The sequence below is a fragment of the Oikopleura dioica genome, chromosome XSR (genome assembly GCF_907165135.1).
Source record: "Oikopleura dioica chromosome XSR, OKI2018_I68_1.0, whole genome shotgun sequence".
Taxonomy (NCBI): Eukaryota; Metazoa; Chordata; class Appendicularia; order Copelata; family Oikopleuridae; genus Oikopleura; species Oikopleura dioica.
In genome coordinates, this window is record NC_137294.1 from 1,031,559 (window position 1) to 1,056,646 (window position 25,088).

The 25,088-nt window shown below is 42.1% G+C and overlaps 6 protein-coding genes across 6 annotated transcripts; 2 read left to right on the forward strand and 4 right to left on the reverse strand.

Annotated features, from left to right (window-relative positions):
* The first annotated feature begins 1,172 nt into the window (after positions 1-1,172).
* LOC145707173 (uncharacterized) lies at positions 1,173-4,341 on the forward strand. The gene is made up of 9 exons (XM_081784661.1): positions 1,173-1,364; positions 1,784-2,677; positions 2,715-3,226; positions 3,263-3,395; positions 3,444-3,611; positions 3,655-3,769; positions 3,811-3,912; positions 3,959-4,092; positions 4,142-4,341. The coding sequence occupies exons 1-9, from the start codon at positions 1,173-1,175 to the stop codon at positions 4,232-4,234; spliced, it is 2,343 nt and encodes a 780-aa protein (XP_081640787.1). The 3' UTR covers positions 4,235-4,341.
* Positions 4,117-5,067, reverse strand: LOC145707174 (uncharacterized). Its single transcript, XM_081784663.1, has 4 exons — positions 4,885-5,067; positions 4,485-4,837; positions 4,336-4,438; positions 4,117-4,281 (listed from the first exon to the last, which is right to left on the reverse strand). Exons 1-4 carry the CDS (start codon positions 5,065-5,067, stop codon positions 4,252-4,254), a joined length of 669 nt encoding a protein of 222 aa, XP_081640789.1. The 3' UTR covers positions 4,117-4,251.
* A 3,500-nt stretch (positions 5,068-8,567) lies between these two features.
* LOC145709740 (uncharacterized) lies at positions 8,568-9,221 on the forward strand. The gene is made up of 4 exons (XM_081787439.1): positions 8,568-8,733; positions 8,785-8,871; positions 8,914-9,012; positions 9,065-9,221. Exons 1-4 carry the CDS (start codon positions 8,619-8,621, stop codon positions 9,157-9,159), a joined length of 396 nt encoding a protein of 131 aa, XP_081643565.1. The 5' UTR covers positions 8,568-8,618; the 3' UTR covers positions 9,160-9,221.
* A 2,428-nt stretch (positions 9,222-11,649) lies between these two features.
* On the reverse strand, positions 11,650-14,797 carry LOC145708233 (uncharacterized). The gene is made up of 3 exons (XM_081785888.1): positions 14,489-14,797; positions 12,410-14,442; positions 11,650-12,293 (listed from the first exon to the last, which is right to left on the reverse strand). The coding sequence occupies exons 1-3, from the start codon at positions 14,792-14,794 to the stop codon at positions 11,897-11,899; spliced, it is 2,736 nt and encodes a 911-aa protein (XP_081642014.1). The 5' UTR covers positions 14,795-14,797; the 3' UTR covers positions 11,650-11,896.
* A 157-nt stretch (positions 14,798-14,954) lies between these two features.
* On the reverse strand, positions 14,955-20,412 carry LOC145707184 (uncharacterized). Its single transcript, XM_081784675.1, has 9 exons — positions 20,198-20,412; positions 18,844-19,014; positions 18,173-18,328; positions 17,248-17,367; positions 16,249-16,454; positions 15,844-16,177; positions 15,679-15,794; positions 15,352-15,540; positions 14,955-15,305 (listed from the first exon to the last, which is right to left on the reverse strand). The coding sequence occupies exons 1-9, from the start codon at positions 20,220-20,222 to the stop codon at positions 14,955-14,957; spliced, it is 1,668 nt and encodes a 555-aa protein (XP_081640801.1). The 5' UTR covers positions 20,223-20,412.
* A 2,609-nt stretch (positions 20,413-23,021) lies between these two features.
* On the reverse strand, positions 23,022-24,080 carry LOC145706930 (putative glutathione S-transferase gst-36). Its single transcript, XM_081784386.1, has 4 exons — positions 23,929-24,080; positions 23,543-23,864; positions 23,215-23,441; positions 23,022-23,171 (listed from the first exon to the last, which is right to left on the reverse strand). The coding sequence occupies exons 1-4, from the start codon at positions 23,995-23,997 to the stop codon at positions 23,070-23,072; spliced, it is 720 nt and encodes a 239-aa protein (XP_081640512.1). The 5' UTR covers positions 23,998-24,080; the 3' UTR covers positions 23,022-23,069.
* Positions 24,081-25,088: the final 1,008 nt, after the last annotated feature.

The window sequence follows — 25,088 nt, forward strand, 5'->3', positions numbered from 1 at the left end:
AATTCATTGAACTTGAAAATTTGTCTTCCATGAAGTTGTCCTCCGAGAAGAGCGCGCTCATTGGATGATGAAAAAGAGCCTCTTTTTTCGCGTCTTTAGTGCTGATCAGCTCTCGAAAAGTCACTAATTTCCCCAAGAGGAAAAATTAGTGTCATTTTAGTGCACTAAAGGCGCGAAAGACGCGAAAATGTCTCTAAAATAAAATTAGTGCGCTAATTTTTTTTTCTTCGAGAGAAAATAGTGCGCTAATTAACCAGCCCTGGTCACGACGCCAGAAAATCATGCCGAACATGTTGACGCTGATGCTATTGCATTTTCAGTCTCGGCTGCGTCTGACAATGGTTTGGGTGTTCCGGAACTGGTGAAAATTCTCAATAGACATTTTCAGAGTTTAGTCCGTTTCTGACTTGCATGTCTGAAAAGCCAGTGCGAGGATGTGTACTTGATGAGCTGAATCCAGGGTTAGTTGCGCTTGTCTTTAGCAAGATTTCTAGCTATTAACAGGATCGTCAAATGTCGACCAAAGAGGGCACCACCGGCTGTTCCCGCGCGGCTACCACTGGGAACGCCAACCACTAGCCGCGGCTTCACGGAGACTCTGCGGCTTACTCCGAGCGAAGAGAACTTTCAAGACTTTGAAAAGCAAGAAATTGAATTGAAGGGATCAGGCTCCTCAAGGACAGTGGGTTGGGCTCGTTCAACTTAGCTTTGTTTAACAATACTAAAAGAGCATTCTAAAAACTCAGAAAAAGAGTGCTCCAGAATCTATGTGACGCGCACTCCTCAATGGAAAAATCCCTTGCGAACCTTGCCAAATACAGAAACACCGAATTTTTGAATTTGGCCAAATTCAACAAGTCAGACGATTTTTTGCAAGCATGTTCGATGAGGTGTTCAAAGCTCGATTTTGATAGGAAATAGCTTCTGCTTCATCACTTTTTTGAACACTTTATGGCCAAGTTCTTCCTCAAAGATTAATTCTTCAACGGCTAACTCTTCTATTTCCAGGCTGATGGAGTGTCAACTATGCGGCAACTTTTCAATCGACCAGGTAGGCAATATATGTTCGCTCGTACATTTTGGGTTGCTTGAGTAAATAGCTGTATTTACACAGATGCCTACTCAAATTTAGCAAGCAGTTTACTGGCATTAACCACCTTTAGCGCGCACTAATGTGTGGACACTCGTTTTGCCTAGCATGCCTCGAGTGCCGAATGGAGAGTACCAAAGCTGTCCAACCCGATAGCGAAAACGAAACGAGAGTAGAATGTGCTCAGTGCGGATTATCGACGAAGCTGTCCCTCTCTGTCAGAGATTTGCCAATGGATCCCCTTATCGCGCTCTACTCGGCAGTTCCTTCGCAGGTATTTCGAATGAAAATGTGGAAAGATTGAGAACTGAATCTAATGGGTGCATTTTCGGATGTTTTCTAGAGATATGGTTGTTTACTGATGATACAAGAGTCCTGTTTCTAGGGTCACGTGTCGGGAGCGGTGGCGCAGTTGGTACTGACAACCAATTGCGCCTTCCGCGGATAGTAGGCCCGAGTGAGTTCGAAACCCCCACTATGCAGTCCTTTACAGTCAGTGCATAGTGGAGGGGTTACTGCCATCAATGACTGCCAGTTATCATCAATACTCGTATGCCAGAACTCGCTCTAGAAAAACTGTAAAACACTGATCTGCGCCAGATTCAGTTGAACGGTTCTCTCGATTCCCTTCTCCAATCAATCACCGTCGAGAGTTTTTACTTTTTTCTCCAGAAATAAAGCTAGAATCTTCAGCATATGAACGACATGACGTTGGACGAGATTGCATTGCCAAACTGCGACATCTGTCCAGAGAACGTCAGCTCGCGTGGAACTCACAAATGCATCGAATGTTCCGACTGGCTATGCAGCGAATGTGCTCTCTTTCACTGCCGGACAAAACTAACCCGTGGCCACATGGTCCTCACAATGGAGCAAATCAAGACAGGAAAACACGACGAAGAAATAAGAAGTCGCGCGAAAGTATTTTGTCAAGAGCATCCGTCAGAAGAGACGAAACTATTTTGCCTCGACTGTAACAAATCGGTTTGCCAGTTCTGCAGCGGACATCAAAGACACAAGGAAGTCTTCGTCAAAGACGCCATGGCGGAAAAACTCGCTGAGTTTGAAACAAGCCTGGCTGATGTTCATCGAAAAGCGGAACTTCTCAGAGCCGAGCTGAAGCACATGACTCGCATTGAAGAGCAGCTAGTTCTCGAGAAAAATAAAGCTCTGAGAGAATCTCAAACAATTGCTCAAGATGCTCACAGTGCCATCGACAGCTGGCTGGAAAGAATCGTTGCAGAGATAGACTCGCAGTACAATCACGACCTCGATGATTGCAAGGAGAAGCGAGAGGTTTTGACATCTCGCGATCGTCAATTGCGTCGCTGTGGGGACTTTATTTCGCGCGTCGTTCAGATCGGGACACCGAACGAAATCATTCAGCTTCAGCGCGCTAGAAATGCGATAGACAGCCTTCTTTCCAACTCAAACATAGATATTCCTTCAAACTCGACAATCTACCATGTCAATCATGCAGAAAGACTGATGGATATTGATCTCGGAACATTTGAAGTCGTTCCTCCAGAGATTTCAAACGTCGAGGATTTCTCTTGCGAGACACCTACTCAACTGAAAACGCAAACCGTCGAACTCAAACGGCCTGACAGCATTCATTCTTCAGGCAGCGATTCTGGAATCACAGAAGAGCCACCCCGACTGCCCCCGAAAAACCATCCGAAGTCCGTCCAACTCGTCTCTGCAGCCAAAGCAAGACACACACGAGGTGCTGCATCTCCCACCAAAATCCGCCAGCCCATCTTGTTCGAACAAGAAACCGTCCCCGGAACCCGTCGCTCCTCTGCCAAAACCTCCGAGCAAAAATGTCAAGCAAATTGTTCTGAAAAATCCTTCTGTGCGGTTGTTTATGAAACTCGGCGATTTTGAAAAGGACGTCACTCTTGGTTCCTCGCCGCTGATCGAGGTCTCCCGCACTGGGGAAATTTTCCTCCTTGATCTCCAAAACGCCAAGTTGATTATTTATAATCAGAAGGGCAAACTCTTGCGGCATTTTAAATTTGCCTTGAAAGGAGTTCCCTTCGAGCCCACTTCCTTCTGTCTTTACGGCGATAAATTGGCTCTAACATATGAGGACTCTTTGGTTCTTGCTTCTCCTATTGACGGCCATATTCTCAAGTAAGAATGAGCAATATTATTTTCATTAACTTTTAGACGCGTCGTGGATGGCGGTATCGCTAGACCAACAGCCATTACAAGCTGCTACAAGAAAAAGGAGCTTTTTGTTTTCGACTCTTCCAATCAAAAAATAACAATTATGACTGAAAATGGGCGATTTTTATCTCAAGTAAGAGAGAAAAACGAGAAAAGTGAAACAAAGCAAAATATTTTTCAGCTTTCGACTGCACATTCAAACGACACAACCCTACCTCAATGCTCTTGCCTGATTCAGCTGAAAGATGAACTGCTCATGCTCGACTCTGCGAATAACAGTATAAAGATATTCACCTCAAAATCGAAAGGCTCTTCGTTCTCCCGCATTCTTCATCCGTCTGGTTTAGATGTTAGTTCTCTTATGGACTATTTTTATTTACTATGTTTTTCAGGAAATCAGCGGAATGACCTTGTCCCCCGACAATAATCTGTATATATCGAATTGCTGGACACAAAGCATCCTCAAAGTTGACCAAAACACCTCAGAAACCGCCATTCTTGCCGACAGTAAACGAATAAATCTGAAACCCTGAAAACTCTCATTTTAGGAAATTGCGGCCTCGACTTTCCGAAAATCTTCAGATTTTTTAACGACAGACTCATTGTTGCTGAAGAATTTTCAAGCACCGTGAAAATTTTCGTCGTTGAAGGTATTTTTTTTTGTTTTTTTAGTAGTTGAATATTTGAATTGAATAGAATGCACGGAAGATTCAAAATGCGTCGATGATATCCTCGAAGAAACCGACAAAATATGCTCGAATATGAACAAACAGAGCAAAAACACGAACCAAAACAGTAATTTGCCGCCGCATGAAAACATTTTAAAAAAGGCAAATTTTTCGATTATTTGATCGGAAATTTTAATGAAATTTTATTCAGGGAGACAGCAGTGCAAAGAAGAAAAAGAAAGTTACGTTTCCGGAGAATTTCAACTCGATCTTGAGAAGACACGAGCATGTGATTGAGCTGTAAAATATGTCGGAATTTACTCAAGCCTGGTGAGAGTCACCGTGTCGTTCCTGAAATATGTAATATAGTTACTGTTACTTGCCGTCTTGAATAAATAGTTTTACCGAAGAAGGAAATTTAAACGCGTTGCTATTGGATTTGGCGGAAGTTGGGCCGCCATCCGGAATACTGTCGTAACCGGCCGTCGGCAGTGGTGTAGAAATAGAGCTACAGTTTGCGTTACCTTCGTGCAAACAAAAAATACGAATAGTACCTCAAGAATCCGTCCGAAGCAGTCTCTTCAGTGAGATTCTCAAGCTGTTGAGTCTTTCGGTAATCGTCAATAAGAGAGTTTCTCTTCGTGGTTCTTGAATTTCTCCTCGAGCTCTCTGGCTGCTGCATCGAAACCATTGATCCTCGCTGGGAAGAAAACCTGCGATTTTGACCCAGCTTTTGTCCAATTTCTTCCATTCGTTGCAAGACTTCGCTTTGCTGCCCAGTTCCGTTGGCAAGTGGAATTTGGGGGAGAGTGTGAATCGAAGCCCCGTAGTTGGTTGTGCCCTGATTATTTATGTCTTCGTCTTTGCCGACTTCAGGGTCATCTTTGCATCCACAGTAAACGAAGCACTTGGATTGTTTTTTATCAAAAATTTTCATAAAAATTTTTCAATTACATTTGAGCAAGTAATAATTGCAGCTCCTTTCATTTTGCTTTCATTGCCGAAAATTTGGTCGAGACTTCTTTCTCTGCTGTTACATTTTTCGCAGGTTTCTTCACTCTCCGAGTCTTCGTACTTGATATTGCAAATGATGTAGAAGCCGTATGCAAATGCTATTATTGATGTCGAAATACGCATACAGAGAGCTGCATCATAATATTAAAGAGCAGTTCGACTCTTTTCCTAATATCATCGGCAAAACATAGCAAACAAGTGTTATTAAAATCGACAATGCGGCCCCCGAAGCCATAGTTTTCTTCTCTTTCTTCTCTTTCTCTCTGTAAAAGACGAGTTGCCGAGAAAGCTATTCGACTAAACATACATCTCATAAGGAACTATAAAATTTCCGGACACAAAGCGCGTGTGATTCAGCTGCAAAGAAGCTCGAATTTATTCTGAAATGTCAGATAACTTGAATCAGCTGCTTCAGCGGTATTGCAAAAGTTTGTAAAGTAAAGTTAAAAAAGGTGATGGCAAGATATGGAAAGAGGTGTGGTCAGATTTGGAATATTCGTTCGTTTTCTCGGTATTTTAAAACGGTGGTTCTCCTGTCAGATCGATATGAAGAGCCATCATTTGAATCGTCATGAAGTCGGCTTTTATGGTTTATTTTTCAAGTAACATATTAGACGTTTTAGTAGTATAAACCTCTCCTTCTCCGACAGGATCATTATGCTCGACAGCGAACCGTGTTGGGGAATTTGCAGTGCACAAAGCTTCCAGAATCGCCGACGTCTGATCCATCAGCTCATCACCAGTACTAGCTGTGAACACATTCCCACCTTCGTTGTCAGCAACGGTCATAAGAGTCATAAAGTTAACAAAGCCATTGAGACCAAAGCCGACGGCAACCACTTCTACACCAGCATTGGTGATATTTGCAGCGTTTCCTCCAATCGCAGCCGGATCAAAAGAATCAAATCCATCAGAGACAAAGATCATTACATCTGGAACATCGTCAGTCGTATTCATGGTACTCAACGCAGTTATCAGTCCTTCGTTTATATCAGTAAGGCCGCCCACCCAATCGATACTATTTACTGCGCTCATGATTTGAAGCTCATTATAATGGCCCATCGGAAGGTCAATGACAGCATCATCTGAGAACGAGCTTATGGATAATTGAACTTGGTTAACAGTGTCGAACTCGTTTAGTAGAGCTTCGAAAAATGCAAAAGTATCCGCATCTTTGTTCGGATTCGAAGCAATAGTCCCGGAAACGTCCATAAGCACTGCTAAGTCGAGACGGCCCGTTAACGTAGCTGGGCAGACAACATCGCAGAATTCACCTGCCCATCCTGGCTGACATTGACAATCTGAAACAGTGGAATTGATTGCCACACATGTGGAATTATTCAAGCAAGGGGAAGGGACGCATATTGGTGCGATTGTTGTGGTAGGAAGAATGGTCGTAGTTGAAGTCGTGGTAGTCGTTGTAGTCGTCGTTGTCGTAGTCGTTGTTGTTGTCGTAGTTGTAGTTGTCGTAGTCGTTGTCGTAGTTGTCGTAGTTGTGGTTGTTGTAGTCGTGCTTGTAGTCGTAGTAGACGTTGTAGTGGTCGTAAAGGTCGTAGTCCTAGTCGTGGTTGTGGTACTTGTTGTCGTTGTAGTGAAAGTTGTCGTTGTCACAGTTTTTGTTGTAGTTGTCGTTGAAGGACTTGGTGTTGTCGTCGCGGGGGGACCTGGCGGAGCAGTAGTTGAAGGTTCTGTTGGCACGGCAGTTGTTGTGTTTGGAGGGTTTGGGGGACCTGTCGTTGATGGTCCGGGTGGCCCTAACGTTGTTGTTCCGGGCGGTCCAGGAGGAGCTGTTGTCGAAGGCACTGGAGGACCCATTGTTGTTGTTCCGGGAGGTCCTGGTGGAGCTGTAGTTGACGGACCTGGTGGTTGGACGGTTGTTGACCCTGGAGGATTTGGTGGATCTGTAGTTGTGACAGGAGGGCCTGTCGTTGATGGTCCGGATGGCCCTAACGTCGTTGTTCCGGGCGGTCCAGGAGGAGCTGTTGTCGAAGGCGCTGGAGGATCCATTGTAGTTGTTCCGGGAGGTCCTGGTGGAGCTGTAGTTGACGTATCAGGTGGTTGGACGGTTGTTGTCCCTGGAGGATTTGATGGAGCTGTAGTTGTGACAGGAGGGCCTGTCGTTGATGGTCCGGGTGGCCCTAACGTCGTTGTTCCTGGCGGTACAGGAGGAGCTGTTGTTGAAGGCGCTGGAGGACCCATTGTTGTTGTTCCGGGAGGATTTGGTGGAGCTGTAGTTGAGACAGGAGGACCCGTCGTTGATGGTCCTGGTGGTCCTAACGTCGTTGTTCCGGGCGGTCCAGGGGGAGCTGTTGTTGTTGGAGGCATTGGTGGACCAATTGTTGTTGTTATTGGAGGACCTGGTGGAGCTGTAGTTGAAGGTCCTAATGGTCCTGCAGTTGTTGTTCCAGGAGGATTCGGCGGAGCTGTTGTTGTAGTTCCTGGTGGACCTATTGTAGTCGTTCCAGGCGGACCTGGAGTGGTTGTTGTGGGTCCAGGAGTTGAAAGAGTTGATGTTGAAAGTGGTCCTCCTGTTGTGGAAGAAATCGGAGGATCAGTTGTTGGCGCAAGAGTAGAGCAGGTCCCGATTGCAGATACTCGGCCATCACAACATTCCATAAACAACGGATTTAAGGTCTTGCCACCACAACATGTTTTGCTTGACGATGAATATGGAAATCGTGTAGGGTATTCTCCGCAGCACTGGTCTTTCTTTTCTCTGTCAATATGCCCGATTGGAACACATGATAATTCTCTATTGAATCCAGCCGAGAGCGCATGAGACTGGTCGAATGAAGTGATAATTTCGTAGATTCTGTGTATCATTTCTATGTCACAAAGACACTGGTTCTGTTCTTGCACACTATTCTGAGCTTCTTCACAGTAAAACCGCTGCTTATTATCGGGAGAATGAAGTCCCAGATCGTAGGTAACGGCGGCGTTCCAATCGACTTGATGATCAATTTGAGCGCAGAGCTCGCATCGGTGCCAGTCACGACATACTTTATCAATAGCAGACTGGGGACGCCCCTTGAGTCCACTGAACGAATTGAAAGTACACCAGCAACCACTTGAAAAGATCTCTTCAATCGAAAACGGTAAACTAACGAAGGTTTTTTCAACATATCGACTATATCTAAGATTTCTAAGACTTTCTCAAACCAATCTTGTTCCATCTTTTGCAACGTAAATTCGAAGTATAGCTTCTGCAAGTTGTTGTCGCGTCTTCGCAGCTCTGAGATCGAATCCGAACGATAACCGAGTTAAAATTCCTATAAAAAGTATTCCTCTCAAAGCATCGAAGCGAAAAAGCATCTTTGCATTTGCGACTATCTCAAAATATGAAGCAAGGCGACTAGGTAGGGTAGACTCTAATGCCGACCTTAAATAACTTTATCAGTTATTCAGGAGTAAAACTGAATATTTGAAGTTCAGAGCGATAACTTTGCGCGTCTAGCAAGTTCACGCGCCGAAGATTCTTCGGCAAAAAGGTCAGTTTTACAACTTTAAGCATAGAGGTGAAAGTATATCTTGGCAAGTTGCGAGCGTTTGAATAAACGACACTGCCTTTAAAATTACATAAATGTGCGAAGAAACGAAAGCACTAAAAATCTGCGCGTAAAAAATATTTCGTCAAAAGTAAAAAAAATGAGGCAATTTTTTCGACAATTTTTCTGATGATTGGTCTTTTTCGCGACACTTCAGTCAAGGCCTCGTTGAAGTTGGATTGTGATGTGGACTCGTGTGTCAGCTGTACAATATTGAACTTTAAAAAGGAAGAGTATGACGAAGGTAAGCTACTTTTCGGAAAAACAGAATCAAAAAGAGAGGAAACTTTTGAAGGACTGGCGCTTTTCTGTGACAAGATCCTCGGCTGCTGTTTCGACACTTTTGGCGACAAGCTGGACAATGTGATCGGCGACTACGAAGGTAAAGTATTTTCTCGAGCCCCCTACGGATAAGTATTTTTAGCACTCAAGCGGAAAGAGCTGACTCCTGAAATGAAGAAATATCTACATCAGAAGATGAAAGGGCCGTCTGAGAAAGTCATTGAAGTCAAAGAAGATCAAGGTACTCGTTTTTTTACAAGAAATATTGAGCCTGAACATACGACGGTATCTAGACGGAAACATTATCTATGGGGTTTACTCAGAAGACGTCGACGAAGAAGAAAACAACAAATTTAAGCTTGGAGCAAAACATGTCGACGAATTATGAAAATAAAAATTCATTCTAGTGCATTTTAAGCGAAGGATCCTTGGGACCCTCTTACGATTAAATCAGCCTGTTTGTGAAGCATTCCAGAAATTGCATTTTATCGGTTTGTTCACGATGCGAGCTTCGGTAATTGATATTCGTCCCTGAATGCTTATCTGTTTTCAGCTGCGCATACATAAACTATACGCATTTTGGGCAAAGAGTACTTCATGCAATCTTATGTATACAAAAATGTTTACCATCATAATTTTTCATCTCCAAAAAATTCTACGCCAAGAATCCACAACACAATGAACAAAGTGTTTCTAAATTTTAGGGAATATTTTTTGCCTATTTTCTACTAAGAACCTAAAATACTGTTGTGCAGGAAGGGCAAGATGACATCATATCATTCACGTTAATTATAAAACTAGTGGTGGCTTTAATAATATTTGTCCGGGTCTCATGAGCATAAGAAGATTCCAGACTAGACTTGGGCATATCTCCAATCGCCAAATTGTCGGAGGCGGAAAAATATTTAGGCTAAGAACACTCTGCTAAGATTTTTTTCTACCAAATCTAGATATAATACTTCTTGAAACTCTTGTAAGGCCACTCGCCACTAAGTGTGATGGTCTTTTTCTGTATTTCTTATTTTTATTTAGAGTTTCATGAGTTTTCATGAAAAGTTTTCATTTAAAACTTTATGGCTTTTTTGTACTAGAAAATAATTTTTAGAAAAAAATTATTTTTTTTTTATTTTTTTTATATTTTTTATTCATTTTTTTGGAAAATAAAAGGGACAGGTTGGGTTTTCTTTGAGCAAAATAGCAGTAATTCACGATTTCAGGCGATAATTGAACACGTTGTGTGCACGGCGGCCCGTAAAAACAGTGATTGACCCAGCAGGTCACTTCAGCTAATTCAATTCGCTGACAGTCTGACAGATGCCACTCGCGTGTTTACCATCTAATGCACCATTCGTAAGGCGGTATAAAAGTGTCTTCTTCTTCGTTTCCAGCGAAATCGGAGCCGCCCAGGCTGGAGATACAAATAAACGTGTGCGGAAAAGAATCCTAATCCAGCTGAGCTCAGTGTTACTTTCAAAGACTTACACAGGAATAATCCTGTAAGCAGAGCAGGAGACCGGATCTTGATTCGCGAAAGCGGAAGAAGTGGCAGGACATCACAAAATCTCTTATCAGCGAGCGGTACATCTTCTTACAACGGTGCGTATTACGATATTTCCGAAATAACAAATCAAGCAGAAGAAGAAGAACTGTGAAGAAGTTGTAGTTCCCGGGATTGGATTCTGCGAGAAGCGGAAAATTGATAAACGAAAAGGCAAGAGGACTTGACTTTACCAAGCGCGTGATTAAAACTGCTCTTTCAATTGCTCTTTTCAATGCTTTCATTTCTTTATTTTTTTCAGATTTTTTTCTTATTTTAAGAAAGACAGTTTTATGAATCTTTGCTAGTCTCTTACAGTAGACTAGAACTGGCGCAGTCAAAGATCACGAGATAAAGTTCGGTAAATAAGGCTTTGGATTTTTCGAATATCGGCAACGACTTGATTGTACTGCTTCTTGTACTGGACGAGTGATCTTTCTATTCTCCGCTTTTCTTCCCTCACTTTCTTTGCACTTTCTCGTACCGACTTTTTGCTCTCATGCATTTTGCGTCTTTCACTCCTTGTCTTCGGGCGAAGTTTTTTCATAAGAAAATTAATTGAACGGGAAATTTCCTTTTGGTGTTTTTCTTTTGTCTCGAGTTTGCCGAAGAGATTGTGAAGTTCACCAACATTTTGAGTGATAACTTCAGAAGACCAGAGCTTCAGTTCTCGAGCATGATTGGAAGAATGCAACTTGTAGACTCGCATAGTTCAGAATAATCGGTTCAAAAGATAAATTAATATTGAATTTTAGGGCTCTTGTTCTTTGAATGTTTCCCTTATAAACCCATCTGGCTGATTTTATGCCGCCGAAAACTGTATTTTAGCGCCCTCTGACCCCAGATTAGATCTATCTAATCTGATTACGATCATTCCTCTCAGCAGGAGACGGAACTATCATTCTTTTTCGTTTTGACATGGACTAGTGTTAATGCAAGCTAGGGTAAATTTTATGGAGCTAGAAGATGCACTCATCAATCTCGAGTTTTGTCTAAAAGGAAGAGAGATGGCATTGAACAAGTTGCGCGCGCCAAAAGTGCGATAATATTAATATACAATTAAATTGATTATCTAAATATTGGCAAGTGTATATGCAACAAAGGGCGGCGCTCATTTCCTTCAAGGAAAGGAACGGCTCAAAATGATTGAGAACCTCTTCCGGAGCGCTCAAAGACACAAACATTATATTATTATAAAACAGATGTCACTTTTTTGACAGTTATTTGACTGCTCCTCTTGTTGAGATAATGGTGATTTTACAGCCGCCTGATTGATCTCTTACTTTGCCGAAAAAAGAAATTTCTGCAGAAGATGCTTTTCGCGAAGAAAAAAAAGGACAATTTGTATTTTGGTGCAATTTTTATTTGAAGGAATTCTATAATATCGCGTGTGAGGTCAGATAGGCTACGCTTATAGATAGGGTTGAGCTTTCTGTAAACATAGAAATGTGTCATTCGCGCTGTCTTTTTCAGCACAAGTAATAATGTCATTATCACGGAAATGTATGTACAGGAAGGAATACGTCAGTTTCATTTTGTTTTATACAGGCATGTAAATTTCTTTAAAAGAAAGGGTCGATTTTTCTCGTTAGTTTGTGCCGATGCATCGGACATAGTTGCTCATGCATTCTGGTCGTGGGAGACATCCTCGCCAGACTGAACAGTCTTCTTTTTGAATCTTCTGTTTGTATGGATTGACAGCTTGAACAGCTTGGCCGACCTCTTCTCTCTGTCTCATTGGTTCCCCGTTAACAAAGGCGACTTCCCAAGCGCTCCAACTAGGATGCTCAGTGGGTGCCGGACGATTCTTATCCGGCCAGTAGGGACCAATCTTCTTAGTATCTGGATGAACGCATGAGACGACCGTTTGAGCCTGGCAGTAGCCTAAGTAGGAAGTGCAACGAAGCCAGTAGCAGACTTTGTCGCTGGGGATAAGGCCGGAGAACTGTTGCCCCTTCCAGCCGCATTGGCAGTTGCTATTTACTCTGAATGAAGGCGATAAGAAGTTTTGATACACTCAAGTGTCGCGTCTAACACGTTTATCATTCCTTAGTTGCATTACTCAGTATCTCTCAGCTTTTTATCATAATAAAGTACCAACCTGTTAATGTAGGAGTTGCTAGGCGAGGGCTGCACGTTGCAGATTGGCGTTGAAGTTCGAAGAATACATCCAGAGCCACAGGTGCGTGTTTGACGGCAGTTTGCGCTCATCTCGAAAATGGCAGATTCATTTTCTCTAAGATTTCGACCGTTACTACTGCAAGTGCACGGAGTAGGATAGGCTCTTGTTGTTGTGGTTGTTCTTTGAGTTGTTGGTCTGAAAGGATTCATATTCCATAGCCATCCTAAGGATCCTTGAGTTGTTGTAATTGTTGTGGGAGGTTCAGTGCTTGCTGTAGTGATGGTTGGTCTTTGAGTTGTTGACTTGAAAGGGTTCATGTTCCAGAACCATGGAGCTAAGGATTCTTGAGTAGTTGTCGTTGCCCTTGTCGTGGTCGTTGCTTTTGTAGTGGTTTTGGTTGTAGATCGTGTCGTTGGAATTGTTGGCCGAGGTGCTGGTGGCGTGGTTCGCGCTTGTCCTTTAATCAAGGCATTAGACACAAGTTCCATCGTGTCACAGATTGGTGTGAGCTCTTGGATCTCACATGATTGACGGCAGATAATCACTTGAGAACAAGCCTTGGTTATCTGAATCTGCTCGATTCGACCTTCTCGGATTTTGTCACCACGGCTAGATATGCAAGTGCATTCAGTTGGAAGATTTTCTTCCTTTGTTGTCGTGCTTTTTGAAGTTGTTGTTGTCGAAGAAGTTGTTGTCGTAACAGTTGTTTTTGTTGTTGTCGTAGTCGTACTCGTAGTCGTACTCGTAATCGTAGTTGTAGTTGTTGTCGTAGTCGTAGTCGTGGTTGTTGTTGAAGTACTAGTGGTACTTGTAGTCGTGGTCATAGTTGTAGTCGTACTGGTACTCGTTGTCGTAGGGCTTATCTTGGTAGTTGTTATTCTAGCTGTGGTGACTGTTGTTGTTGATGACATAGACACGGTGGAAGATGAAATTTTGCTGGTTTCCGATGTTGTCGATACTGTCGTAGTTGTAGGAACTTTGGTTGTAATATTTATGGCGGCAGCCATTAAACGTTGGGCTTCGTCAATGATTTGCTCAGAAGAACTTATTTCAATTTTCGTAGTCGTTGTTTTGGTGGTCGTAGAAGTTGATGACGTAGTGGTTGTAGTTGTTGATGTAGTTGAGCCAGCCTTTGTTGTCGTGGTAGTAGTAACTTTTGTAGTTGTTGTCGTAGTAGTCGTAGTCGTAGTGGTCGTAGCCGTTGTAGTCGTAGTTGTAGTTGTTGTAGTCGACGTTGTTGTCGTAGTCGTTGTATCCGTTGTAGTCGTTGAAGTCGTAGTAGTCGTAGTTGAAGTAGTTGTCGAAGTCGTAGTTATGGTTGTAGTAGACGTGGTTGTAGTCGTAGTTTTCGTACTAGTCGTTGTAGTCGTAGTATTCGTGGTTGTCGTAGTCGTGGTTGTAGTCGTTGTAGTCGTTTTGGTGGCCGTAGCCGTAACTGTTACAGTTGTAGTTGTAGCTTTAGTTGTTTGTTCGTAGGTTCTAGGCCTGTATCCTTCGTATAACTTTCCATTTCCAGGATCATTTTCGATAATACAATTTGAATTGGCCGGAAAGTCGCAAGTTCCATCGACAGAATTTACATAGGCTCTCCAGGCTGTTCCCGGAGCACATGTCTTGATAAAAGGAACTCGTTGTTCGTCGCACTGAATAAATTCTTCGCAAGACCAGTGAGCAGGAAGGTGCGGTGCCAGCACTGATGCAGGAATTCTCTCACACTCGTCTTGCGCATATGCTTCATTGCTTTTCAGCGGAAGGACGTTTTCCCTGAACTCTCCAACAGTGTTTCCTCCCTCGGAGTATCTCGCGACAATGTAGAGGTTATCTTCATCAGAATATGCATGCGCCATGCAAACCGCCGTCGTACTCTTCCAAACAATTTGAGTGAAGTGGCCAGTCATTGGCGTGAACATGGCCATTTGATAAAAGTATCGCGTTCTTTCGTTGTACCAGTTCTTCACGGCATTTTCATAATGCTCATCAGCTTTGCTCGGAACGGTATACCAGACACCATTCTTAGAAAAGCGATTTGAAAAGGAAACGCGTAAAATTAAATCTTACCTCGCTGCGGCGGATGGGAGTCACTTGGTACAAATTCTCGCCGAGTCCCTTTTGACCGAGCGTTTGGTCGTGCTCGAATGTTTCAGTGCTCGCCAAAAGGTTTGCGTGTCTTTGAGCATCAGCACAAAGCGAAGGATCATAGACAAGGTCTGGGGTGTCAACGTGTCTTCTTCTACGTTCATTATGGCCATCGAGACTGATTCTATTGAGAAGTTCTTGGCATTCTTCGACGCAATCGTAAGAGCTTTCACTCAAAAGGAATTCAGAGCAAGGATCTGTAAGGCATTCTCGCGATCTTGATTTCATTGGACGCTTGATTGGATACTCAGTGTGTTTTTACTCAAGTAAACTATTTTATAATAAATTCTTGATACCAATGATAGCAGGTCTTTGCCCGGGATTTGAAGCTGTTCGCCACGGATGGCGAACAAGTTATCCGGTCAGCCAATCACAAGACAGGATTCTCTTAGTGGCGGCGTAACCCCGGATTTGAGTCTGCTATCATTGGTATAATAGTTGACCCAAAGAATATCCATTCCTTTTCGCTGCAGGAGCATTTCGACCACTGTTCCCATTCTGTAAACTCTTCTGCGACAGCTTGTTTCAAAATCACATCTGGTGGTGTCAAAAGCTCCGCTTCCAAAAGAATCGTTTGATCGTCTGTTTCTTCTTTATTGAGTTTAATTTTCGTTTGATTTTTATCTTCTTCCTTGATTGAGGCAAGAATTTGAATGGTATTCTCTCGCCAGTTGACCCACTCCATCTGTTGAAAGATTTCCCTTGTTACCTTGCGCAGCTCGAGTTGGTCAAACTTTGGCTGAAATTATAGTTTTATTACAGGCTAGAAGCGAGGCTTATCGAACCTCAGTGGTGTAGACAAGGAACTGGAGCTCAAACAAGTTTTCACGCAGCCTGTTAACATCTGGGCCCATGATCCGAGTGTTCTCGCCGAGCCGAAGTCTCAAGCGCTCATAAGTTTCATCGCGAAGATAACGGATTGGGTCCGAAATCTGGTTACTCTTTATCGTCACATCCAAGTCCATTAAAAACGTCTGAAAGAAAAATCAGCTCAATTGATAACAATTACGATTTCAAAGATCAAAGATGGAATATCAATTATTCTCAAATTTGGCTCGTGCATTGAAACGTGCGCTCGCTTTGATTGATCGAGTGCCGATATCTATACTTACGCGAACTTCATTTGGACTCTCGATCAAAATTGGACCCTTGGCTTGTTTTCGCTGTGTTCGCTGTCGTTTTTGGGTTCGCGTAACGGCCACGCGGGCAAAAGAAGTGTTGTTTTGCGCTAAATTAAAAAAAGTTATTTGCAAAAAAATATTTGCTGTAAAACACACCTTTGTCTTTCCACTGGACTTCTTCGATGCTTCCCTTGGGTGCTCGGGTAGGATGGGGTTTCCAGCTTGTCGTCTTTTCGATAAAGGTGCTTTCAGCGTCTGTTTCTTGTGACTCAGCGGTCGATGTCGATTTTAGTTTGATTTGAATTCCGGAATTTCCACGGTATTTTTTCAGTCTTCGTTCGAGAATATTGTCCAGCTGCTTTCTCAGATTATTGAGCTGGTCGCAGACGCTTGAATCGTTCATTTCCTCGAAAAGCTCCATTTCGATTCGCAGCTCTTCGTTTTTCATCTCGGTTTCTTTGACGTGGGACTCGAGAGCTCCGATTTCAGCCTAAAATTTAAATTTTAGAATAAAAATTCAAAAGCGTTCTTTGGAAGGGCTTAAACTTGTAGTGTGCTCACCTGAAGCGCCTTGATTTGTGCATTCAAGACGTCGGCATCTCGTTCGCCAGCAACAGTATCCACGCACGCGCCAGCAAAGCACTCTTCTTGCTCTCGATTGCGCCCGCTGCAGAGTTTTTGGTGTCCTCGACAAGCACGCTCGCGCAATCGCAATCCATTACCGCATGTTCGCGAACATCTGGTCCAGCCAGTCCAAGCGGCCCAGCCTTAATTTTCACTGGGTTAATTTCACAGCCCAAAAAGACGCGATAAGGAACATATTTGCATTGATAAACGGCCAGAACATGCAACATGTGGATAATTTGTTTAGACCACGTTTACTGACACGAAAATCTGATCCAAGATGTTGATATTAGCCCAGAAATTGCATCAGAAAAGAGTGAGAACCCAAATTTTCGCCTCTAAATTTGAGGGGTGTCAGGAACCGACTAAAAATCTCGACAAATTTTGCGTGGGCGGCTACATGGCTGCTGATTGGCCGGTTGGCCGAATGCAGGCTTCTGATTGGTTGAAATTTCCACGCAAAATTTCTCGGGATTTTTTGTCGTTTCCGACACCTCCCCAAATTTTCGGCTAGAATTTCGGGCTTTCCCTGTACAGTGAAAACTCAAAATTTGCCTTCTCAAAATTTGGCCGGTTTTGGTCGAAATTGACTGATTTTTGAATCTGAAAAAGACTCAAAAATTGGCCGCTTTTTCAAAAATAAAAAATTTTGTATCAACAATGTGCCAAAATTATGCTATTTATGCTATTTTAAATCATTTCAAATGACAAAATTCTAATAAAAACGACTTCAAACAAGCTAAATTTGAATAAAATTCATCAAAAATGTGAAAATCATGCCGATTTTCGAATTATACGAAAATTTTCTTTTTTGAAGGAGAAATTTGGCAACTCGGCAAAGAACTCAAAATTTGGCCGGTTTTTATGCGAATTCGGATCTGAAAACCGGCCAATTTTTGAGTTTTCACTGTAATTCAATTAATTGACGACACTTACCGCACTGAAGCTCGTCTGATCCATCGAGGCAGTCGTAGTATCCGTCACAGACTGCGTCCCGTTTCACGCACTTGCCGTCTTTTACGCATCGGAAATCCGCTCTTCCACATTGGCTCGAGTCTAAATCCAAATTGTTACATTCAAAAGGCGCCTTTTTCTGAAGAAGTGAGTGCTGGTCCGCGGCGGATTCGTGAGGATAAGTTAAATTACCGCCTGCGCCAGGTTGCAACATTGTTCACGTTAAAAGAACCAGTTCGGACAAACAAAAACTGACAGAGGAATGTCCTCATTGCGAGGGTAGCAGGGGACACAAAAATTTACGACTACAATTTTAGAAAAAAGCAGAAAACGCTTCATGCGCTCAAGATGGCACAAGTCTGATCAAAGATCGCTGGTACTTGAAGAGAGATCCTCTCTCGCCCAAAAATCAAGACCGTCCAGTTTAATCAGTGTGCCCTTATCAGTTTCAAGTTGTTCTTCTTTTTGTTACCGACGGCTGCGTGTGACTCTCAATTACCGAAGAAAAGCACGTGCGACATTAATCTACCCGCTTTAAAAAACGTGAAAAACCTTAATATAATTTTGGCGCAAGCGGCTTAGCGGTTATAGCTTAAGCGCTTTGTAACGTTCACTGTATCATTATTTTTGTTGGAACGCGCGACTTGAAAAAAGGTTAAAATTGGATAAAACGTGGTTCCAAAAAGGTCAATGAAGGAAAGAAGCCACTGTACTTTTTAATTATTCAATCCTCGAATAAAAACGAATAATTTTAGTGTTTTTCTCAAAATAATAGGCATCTTATCTTATCTTCTTTGAACAACAAACTGATAACTTAGGGTAAACTGAGAATTCAACTCAAGAAAAAGAGAAAAGTTGACGTTTGATAAATCGTGAGGAGAATCGAAGATCTTATTTGGAAACTTACCGCTAGTCTCTTTGGCGAAGCACCAAATGTCGCCTTTCGCCCCAGAACTGTCAAAGCAGCAGCCTCGCGCTTCGCAAATCCATTTCTCGATTCCGGGCCAGCCGCACTCGACGCGCTTAGACGCCTCGATGGAACACTCGCCGCTGTCTTCTTTGTCTACAAAACATACTTTAAAACCCAGCAAAAGGGAAACAAGAGGAATATAAAAAATAACACCAATAGTAATAAAAAATAAAGCATTGAAAAAGAAAGCCAAAGAAAGTTTTTAAGAAAGGTACACCCTTAAACTCAAACGCCAGCTGTGTTGATCCCGCCGCAAGAAGTAGTAAGTATGGCAGGCTTCCTTTTCTTTTTGTACAAAAAAATTCTTGCAGCTGCCTTCTGGGACAATAGAATTAACGCCCGGACGCGGGAAAATGTTGCTAGAACCTTTTCTAGAGCGCTCGTTCGGGGCTTAGGAGGGGTGACTATCATTCTCAGCCTCGAAAATACAATTAACCCGTGAAAGAAGAAAGAAGGGCTCGTGCAAACAGTACTGAAGTGGCTCATTTTTGTAGACAACGGATAAGAAGCTGTAAAAAATAGAAGCACCTGGCGGCTTGATGGATAATTTGAAATTATCAAAAGCCTTGACATAAAAATTAAAAAAATTGAGTTCTACAAAAAAATACCCATTGCAATAATTTTGTTGCTTTCTGGATTTTGAGGTCGTCGGATGCTCATTGAGCTCGTGGAGATTGTCTTTTCCGGGAGGTACTTTTTGCCCCGTCTGTATTCTTTACCTGACAGTAGACCCTTCTTCGACCGCCTTTTCTGTGCTGTGGATATTGAGCAGCATAAAGCTATAAGTGAAAGTTAATTAAAAGTGATAGTTTAGAGAGCTAAAATACATTTCCCCTTTGCTATTATCCGTAATTGAGGCATAAATTGACGCCCTTGAAAATAATTGATTCAGGAGGAGAATCAATTTTTACAACAACAGTAATTCTTCACGTGAGGACTCGCAGGTCTATGCGGTAAGCCATTTGAAAATATTATTTTATCTGGCTGCAGTTTTCAATAGAACACGCTCCTGCCGAAAGATGTTACACTGGTATTTAGATTGACCGCGGAGGAAAAGAAAACGCCTCGAAATCACGGGCTTCTTATGGTCGACCTTGTCTGGAAAAGAGAATTCAGAAAGTACTCCGTTTTTTCCGACAAAGATGGATGAATAATATAGTCTTCATTTCTAGCGGAATTTGCTTTTTTTAGGAGGTAGATATCAAGAATCGCCATTTTCCGTCAGACTTTTCTCCCAAAGTTAAAATAGTAACACCCCTATTTTACTTTGGAAACAAAAACTTTAGGCCTTTCTCTATTTCCTATGGAAGCTGAAATTTCGAATTTCAAAAAAAAAAATTAGGAAAATTTTTCTTCAAAGATCGCTAATTTTCCTAAAATGGTCATTTTATCATCAAGAAGAGATGCATTGCGGCACCTCGAAAGCTCAAGAAATTTAATTTTTTGGCTTCTACAGGAAATAGATAATTGCCAGAAATAAATTTTGAGCAGAAAAAATAAGGGGGTCACTAAGTTAAAAATTTGAGAAAACACTGACAGGAAATCCGATTATTGATGTCTACCCCCTTAAAGTAAGGATTTCAGAAGGCGTAAAATAAATTTTTAGGAAACCGTTGTTTGGATAAATTTTTACCTGCATTCAACGGTTGAAGGGGCTATTTAGGAAGTTGTATAATCTCGAGACCAAAATTGTTTTCAAAACGCTCTACCAAAGATTCAGCGCTTCAAACCCTCATGGCTCTCCATCAAGGAAAAACAAATCGTGAAGAAAATGTTTCCTTCCGGAACTCATTTTTAACACGCTATTTACACAACAAAAAATGCATAATTAAAAGTTTGCTTTTCCACTAATTTAGTACTTAAAGTTTTGGCTCAATAGGGGCCCCTCAGATTAATGGCTCTATTTCTGAACATTCAGTCTTACAGCAAGTTACAGTCAAGATTCAAGATTCTCGGACTCACCTGTTAATAAAACGCTTACGCGCATCTCTGTCTGGTTTTTGAGTCTGTCGGCGTTTCTCTCTTTTTATACGCTGTCGTTGAGGAGTTAAACGCTCGTGTAATAAAGCACCTTTACCGATTCCGGCAGTTGTTAGTGACCAAGCGTGCTCCGGTCCCGTGGAAATTGTAAAAAGGGAGAGAAAACGTGTGATCTCTCTCGACAGGGAGATTCACCTGTTCCGACTTCTCTTGCTCGCCGTGGAGCGCTAATTGTTTTTCTTAAATCCGCGGAGATGCCTCCACCGCCACCAAAAGTCCGACGAAAGCGCTCGCGCGCGCCACCTGAAAGCGCGCGATTAGCGCAACTACGCGTTCAACAATACAAGGCATACAATCTAAGCGCAAAATACATTCAAGAGCTTCTAAATGCGCATATTCATCATCCTTCTGCTGAATTAGTAGAAAGATTAATTCCTCGAAGAAATCCTTCACTTATCATTTCGAGATCTGATCCGATCACTGAAAGCGCATCCTTCTACTTTCTCGGGTAGAAGATAGTCAAAACCGGATATGCGACAATGCCAAAAAGAGTAGACTTATTCACCAAGGTATCTTCGGCGGATGATCAAGAGAAGGAGGGTTCGAGTAAATTCAAATCCAGTTCGGACAGGAAGCTTAGCCGGAATAAAACGCCTTCTCACATTCACTACTTCTCGCGATTTGCTTTTACATAGTCCGAAAGTCCTTATCAAGCAAGGCAAGGTGCGTCAAGTCCTTCAGAATTTTTATCAGTCCGCCCGAAAAGGGAAGCGACGCGCCAAACTCACACTCCCTTCATTTCTCCGAGAACTCGATCCTCAATTTTGCTGCCCTCAATTTTGAACCAAAAACTAAAAATAAACCGAAATGAAATTTATTGAAATCGATCAGTAAAGGGTCAAAATATCTTGTTTCTTGAAAAATCGTTCACAAATCGGACAGTTGTTTCTTCTCTCCAGCACTTTCTCCAAGCAGGATCGCCCAAACTGGTGACCACAGACAACGATGCACGAATGCAGATGCTCCTCGCCGTCGTAATTTTCAAGACAGATCTCGCACTTGGGAAGGAGCTCCTCTAGTTCCTCATAACGCTCTCGCTCGAAGGATTGAATAAACTCGAAGCGAGCACTTCGTTTCCGAGCTTGGAGATTTCTGATGCCGAGCTGGAGCTTGAGGACGCTCTTTTGGCACTTCGAAGCGTAACCTTGGCAAGCTAGAAATAATCATATAACTGTAAATAACTGTTATGAGGTCGAATTAACCTTCATCTGTAGAGCGAAAATGGACTCGACGATGATTGAAAATTTCCCGTGAAAAAGTTTCGGGGCCTTTTCAATTTCTTTTTGAATATTTTCGAAAGTGTTTGAGGTATCCCGGAAAATTCCCTCCATTCTTTGCAACTTTACAATGTTCTGCTCAGCTGTCTTTATTTCCTGTAATGGCTATCAATATTTTCGGCTAATAAAATCCAAAGAAAAATGATGACCGGTCCTGATCCATTTCGTGCATTTCGTAGTAAGCGGTGTAAGTCATCAGCTCTATTTTTCGCTTGAGATTTCGATCGTCGATCTTCAACTCGGCGAGTTTGTTCAAATCTTCGACGGTGAGTGACGGGATGCCGAGTATTTTATTCTCTTCCATATCGTTTTTTTGAGACTGGCATCTGACCGAGAATTGGATCGGTTTTATACGCTTGTGGGAATGATAAGACTGTCGCGATTATCCCACGATCATCAGATGTTGTTGAACTCACTAATTGTTTAGGAATCAAGAAACAGACAAGAGGTAGTAGGGGTTATCATTCGAGCTGCCTCTAACCCAGGGGGCTACGCCCCCCGGGACCCCCTCTGAGGCCTAAGCCAGGGGGCTTCGCCCCCCCAGACCTCCTTTAGAGTTCCCAGTCCCTAACCCTAACCCTAACTAGCCCAGATTCTAGAGATATTGGATGGCTCGCAAGAGCTGCTTCTTTGAAAGTACGATTCATCAAGAGTACCTCGCTGCTCCGGAAAGAACTAGACAGCTGTTTGATTATCGATTCTCAGTCAGCTCCACAAAGAATGTTCTTGCTGTTTCCGAATTCGAGAAGGAATAATCGCCACGTCGTTTGTTTTAAAAGTCACGGCGGCCGGACATCAACGCTCCCGAATCACTTTCGTTTTTACTATCTCAAATGGGGAGCGCGCACAATTGGCTTCTAAATGATTTCCGCGAAGAGGGTTGACTCTCAAAGTCCGTCAATTAAAGGGTGAATATGCTACGTTTTTGCTCTCCGATTGCGCCGGTTTAATTGAGATCGAGAGTCGTGGTTTTTCGCAGTGGTGATTAAATACATAATGCGCACTAGTCACTCATTCGAGAATGATTTTTAGAAGTTCTAAATTCTTTAAAATTTGAAGTTCGAGAACGATAAACTTGTTTGAATGGCAGCTTAGGAAGTAATGACGTCTTTAAAAGCCGGGAACACATAGCGCAAGGCCATTAAAATATCCATCCGCTGCCAGGGGGTTCTATAGAAAAGTAACGCTCTTGCAGAACTTATGCAAGAGACATATGCAGAATGCAATAATTAATATATTAACCCTGCATTTTTAACATTCTCGGAGAAACAGCTTTGCTACCTCTGTAGGGCAACAGTTAGTAATAGTCATTATCAGACTGAGATCATGTGAGCCGAATTTGACCTGAAGGGCGGTGAACTCGAGATGATAATTTAATCATAGAAGCACTCTTTTTTCCGCTCACTTTTTCGATAATTCACGGAGGGGATAGCTACCAGCTCGAAATCATAGAAAAAGGTCACTAAGAATAACCACAAAAATAACTAAAAGTTTATTTGAATGATGATGCTCATTGCTCAGTACATGTTTCCAAGACCAGTACAAGGTTTTCCGCTGGCGAAGAAGTCGTCCACGAATTCTTTGATTTTTGGATTCTTGTTGATGATGTTTTCGGCTGTCTAGAATCAAAAGAATGTGAGCGAGACCTTAGATTTTTCATACCTTGAAAAGCTTGGGCGTAGCTTTCTCGAAGTCGTAAGAAAAGTGCTTGTCCTTGGCGAAGATGTAGTACGAGACAACTTGAATGTCGACGAAGGTGAGCGCATCGCCAACGCAGAAGTTTTCGTTGGTCTGAATGAGGCTCAGCACTTTATCGAAGTCGGCAGTTTTTTCCATCATCATCTTTTTGTAAGTTTCACTCATGACAGCGGCTCGTTTGTCTCTGTTCTCTGAAGATGTTTAAATTAGAAAAACGTGCCACGTGATCGCGCCAAGTTGCCAGTGAAAACAATCAGAAATCAAGTCAATCATCTACATCTAAACCCTTTACCTTGTGTGTTATCGACGAGCTTGAAACTGTTTGGCTCGGTGGGAAATTGAGCGGCCACGGCGCCCATCAGCCCGACGGATACTTTTTGGCGGACATCGCTGATCGTTTCCAAAAGCATCTCTCCCTTTGCGTCGGTCAATGCGCACTTGCCAATGAGGCCCGCTTTAGTCGCGGCGTATCGCTCAATCGCCTTGGTTTGGCAGAGGGTGAAACCGTCCACTTCCAAAACTGGAAGCTGGTCAAGAGGAAGCCCGAGACCGGCTTTATCTTCATTCCACGTTTCAAAGGGGACGATCACATCTTCAAAGTCGACGTTCGCCAGCTAAAATAGCCATTGTGAAAAAAATGAAACAAAAAAATAAAAAAAAAAGGTTTCGCAAAATTACCTTGAAAAGCAATTTGACGGTGCCTCCACGGCCGTAGCAGTCGAAATATTTAAAAACCAACTTGCTCATTTTTCCACGCCTCTCTCAACTGGTTGTCAGAAGTGAACTCCGGCAAAAGTAGGGGAGATAGAACATCCGAACTCGCAAATATTTACTGTCGATAAACATGATGAGTAGACAATGGAAGCTTCGTGAAATCAAGAAAAAAAAGATCAGAATCAGCATTAGTAGCTATGCATCAGTTTCCTGATGAAAGATTTCGGGAGAACATTCTTAATGTAGAATAATTCCTCACTTGTGGCCGCTCTTCGAGTAAAAGAAGCCGACCGCAGTTCCAGCCACAAATCAAAGTTCTATAAATTTACAAAAAGAAGCTTACTTCAGCACCAGCAATTACAATTACATCAAATTTGATGAAGCTGTTTTCTCACGGGAGAAGGGTTGATTTGTCAACTGCGATTATCACTCGCCGGAGGACACGAGTTTCTCACGAGCTCGATTTGTCTAACTAATCGCGATAAAATACCGACTCAAGCCACCAAGAACTTCCGATTGAAAATATTCTCATATTTTTTTAGCGAGTTCAAATTCGGAGTTCAATGTTAATTTGATATAAAATAATATGATAAGAAGCACTTAATATTTATTATGTTGGCAATATAGAGTCTGAAATTCTGAATCTACTATTTTTCTTATTCTTAATTAATTATAATATTCTGTATAATACCTATATAATTAAGATTAAGAAAAAATAATATAAATCTGATATTCAGACTCTATATTGCCACTTTAATAAATATTAATTGCTGCTAATCATATTATTTTATTCAATATCGGAGTTCATTATTATAGAATTTACTATTATACTGTATTATACTGTATAATTTATACAGTATAATAGTAACGAAGTAGTCTAAATAGATATCTTTCATATATACTAACATACATAGAATTGTCACAATATAAGTCGGGGTATTTGTCCAGAATTAGAATCTAATTATTATTTATACTAATAAAAATAAAATTATTAGATTCTAATTCTGAACAAATAACCCGACTTATATTGTGACAATTCTATGTATTTGAGTATATATGAAACATATCTACTTAGATATATACTTTAGGTCAATCATCAATCAAGTGATAACTTCATGAATCAT